Here is a 2,500-nt window from a genome sequence, read left to right as displayed (position 1 = left end):
GAGAGAGAAAAAAAAGAGGGAGGAGAGAGAAAAGAGAGAGAGAGAGAGATGAGAGAGACAGACAAACAAAGCGCTACCCCAACCAACCTGCTCTGGTCTGTGAGTAAGGAGACGAAGAGTGGGGAGAGCTTGTTCTTCCTGGTGGGGAGGGAGCAGGCACACGACACCCCCATGAACACCTCAGCGCACGCCTTCCGCACGCCCCACACGCCGTCCTCGCACAGGAACACGAAGCGGGACACCTGCAAGAACAAGACAAGGAATTGAGTCAGAGGAAAAAAAATCAATAATAAATAATAAAAAAACGTGTAAGAAACACAAAAAATAAACAAATTCTATCCATTATGAAAAATAATGCTATGCGACCAATTTTTTTTTAGCACGGCCCACAAAACAGCTGTTCAAGAAGCAACTAATAAAACATGAATTTTCTCCTCTGTATTACATGTTAGTCAACGGGGCACGTCGCCGCATCCGGGACCAAGGAAAAAGGGAAGAAAAAGGGAATGGAAATAAAAACACAACAACATAAGAACATGACAAAGAGAAAATAAGAAGAAAACGAGAAAGAAAATAATAAAAATAAAGGAAAATGTTCTGTCAACCATCTTATCTCAGTGGCGCTTTCCCTTGCCAAAAATTATTTTTTTAAATACATTTTTTTCCCAGTGTGTGCTTGAAGAAACCCGCGGATGAGGGAATGAAAGAATGGAGGAGGGGAGGAGGGGAGGAGAGGAGGGGAGGAGGGAGGAGAAGGAGGAGGGGAAGGGACGGAAGAAACGGAGGGAAGAGAGAGAAGGGGGTGGGGGAAAAGGAGGGAAGAGGGAAGAGGGGTGAAGGAGGAGGGAAGTGGGGGGTGAGATGAGGAGGCGGAGGAGGAAAGATGGGGAAGGAGGAGAAGGAGAAAGAGGACGAGGAGGGGGGAAGAGGGGGAGTAGGAGGAGGGAGGAGGGAAGGGGGGAAAGGGAGGGGGAGGGGGAGGAACAGGAGGGAGGAGGAGGAAGATAGAGGGTGGGAGGAGGAGGAGGAGGAGGAGGAGGAGGAGGAGGAGGAGGAAGAGGGAGGAAGGGAGGAGACGAGAGTGCGTGGGGAGAGGAAGCGAGCAAAAGTACGAGTCAAGAGTATAGAGTGCAAAGAGGGTTTTAAAGGTAGACTGCTGATGTTAGCGAAGGGGGAGAAGGGAAGAAGGCGGAGGAGGAGGAGGAGCCGCGGCGGGGGTCGAGTGCCAGGGTGGGGGGGGGGGTCGTACTTATGAGCCTCGCCATGGAAAGAATATGAGCGAGGGCGAGAAGGTGTGAGCGATTCGGAGAGGGTGGGTGAGAAGGGGATGGATGGGGGTGGGCTGGGGGGTCATGAATGGGTGTAGTACGCCCGGTGTGTGCCAGAGTAAACAAGTGTAGTAGTAGTAGTAATAGTGAATGGCGGGGGGGTGGGGCAGGGCGGGGAGGGGGGCGTGTGCGTGTGCGCGTGTTGGACTCGGAGCGAGTGAGCGAGCGAGCGAACGGAGGCAGCGGCAGGAGCCCTCCAGCTCCCTCTCCCTGAGCGAAAGACGCTCGCTCTCTCTCTCTCCCTCCCTCCCTCTCTTTCTCTCCCGCGCGCCCGCCCGCACGCACTGCCGCGCGCACTGCCGCTGCTTTCACCGCTGCCACCGCCGCCGCCGCCGCCCTCGGCTCAGATTCCTCAACGGAGACCTTCTCATCATACGAGTCTCTGTATCTCACCGCTTCCCCACTCGTCTCCCTCTCCCCTCTCTCCCTCTTCCTCTCCTCCCTCCCCAAACATCCACGCCCCCCTCCGTCGTCCGCGTACCCCTCCCCCTTTAGGAGCGAAAAAGAAAAAGAAAAAGAAAAAGGAAAAGAAGACCGCAGAAAGAAGCAAAGCCTACCTCTACCTCCCCCGTCCGCTCGTATCTACTTCGACATTGGCGCTACTACTGCGTCCCGAGTGCGAGGCTTTCCCTTGCCCTTAACCTATCGATCTGACGCAGGTGGGGTTTGTTTTATTCCTAATGATAACGCACTGCCAAAAGGGGAGGGAGGGAGGGAGAGGCGGAGAGAAGGGAGTGTGGAGGAGGGAAGAGAGAGGGGGAAGAGGATTGAATGGGGGGGGGGGAGGGAGAGGCGGAGAGAAGGGAGTGTCGAGGAGGGAAGAGAGAGGGGGAAGAGAGGGGGTAGGATTGAATGGGGGGGGAGGGAGGAGAGGGTAGTGAGATAGGTTGATGGGAAGAGAAGAATGGAAGATAAACAGAGGGAAAGGCGGAGAGAAGAGGGAGGGGGCGGGGTTAATTTGAGGGAGGGCAGGGAAGGGAGTGGGGGAGAGAAAGGTAGATGGTAAGAAGAGATAGGTGGATAAACGAGAGGGGAGAGAAGATAGAAAGAGGAGTAAATAAGCTAAAGGAATGCATTTTTTTCTAGAGTATGACGATTCAAGACCGAATTAGAACAACAATCCTCTCTCCCCTACACACATAAAAATACGTAACCCAATACAAGAACACACC

General features: G+C 53.8%; 1 protein-coding gene across 11 annotated transcripts in view; it reads right to left on the bottom strand.

The window, feature by feature from the left end:
- The window catches only part of LOC122261795 (serine/threonine-protein phosphatase 4 regulatory subunit 1), a 148,166-nt gene that overhangs the window by 18,914 nt on the left and 126,752 nt on the right, over nt 1–2,500 (bottom strand). For all 11 annotated transcript variants that reach the window (XM_086547183.1, XM_086547205.1, XM_086547194.1 and 8 more), the window contains one exon: nt 88–242. In XM_086547183.1, the coding sequence (XP_086403309.1) occupies nt 88–242 (155 nt within the window). The remainder of the gene's footprint in view (nt 1–87; nt 243–2,500) is intronic.

This window comes from Penaeus japonicus, unplaced genomic scaffold (assembly GCF_977035675.1).
Source record: "Penaeus japonicus unplaced genomic scaffold, GWHDUDI00000001_assembly GWHDUDI00000002, whole genome shotgun sequence".
In the NCBI taxonomy this organism is placed as follows: domain Eukaryota; kingdom Metazoa; phylum Arthropoda; class Malacostraca; order Decapoda; family Penaeidae; genus Penaeus; species Penaeus japonicus.
The sequence above is the reverse complement of the archived record's forward strand: the minus strand, read 5'-3'. Positions and strand labels throughout refer to the sequence as shown.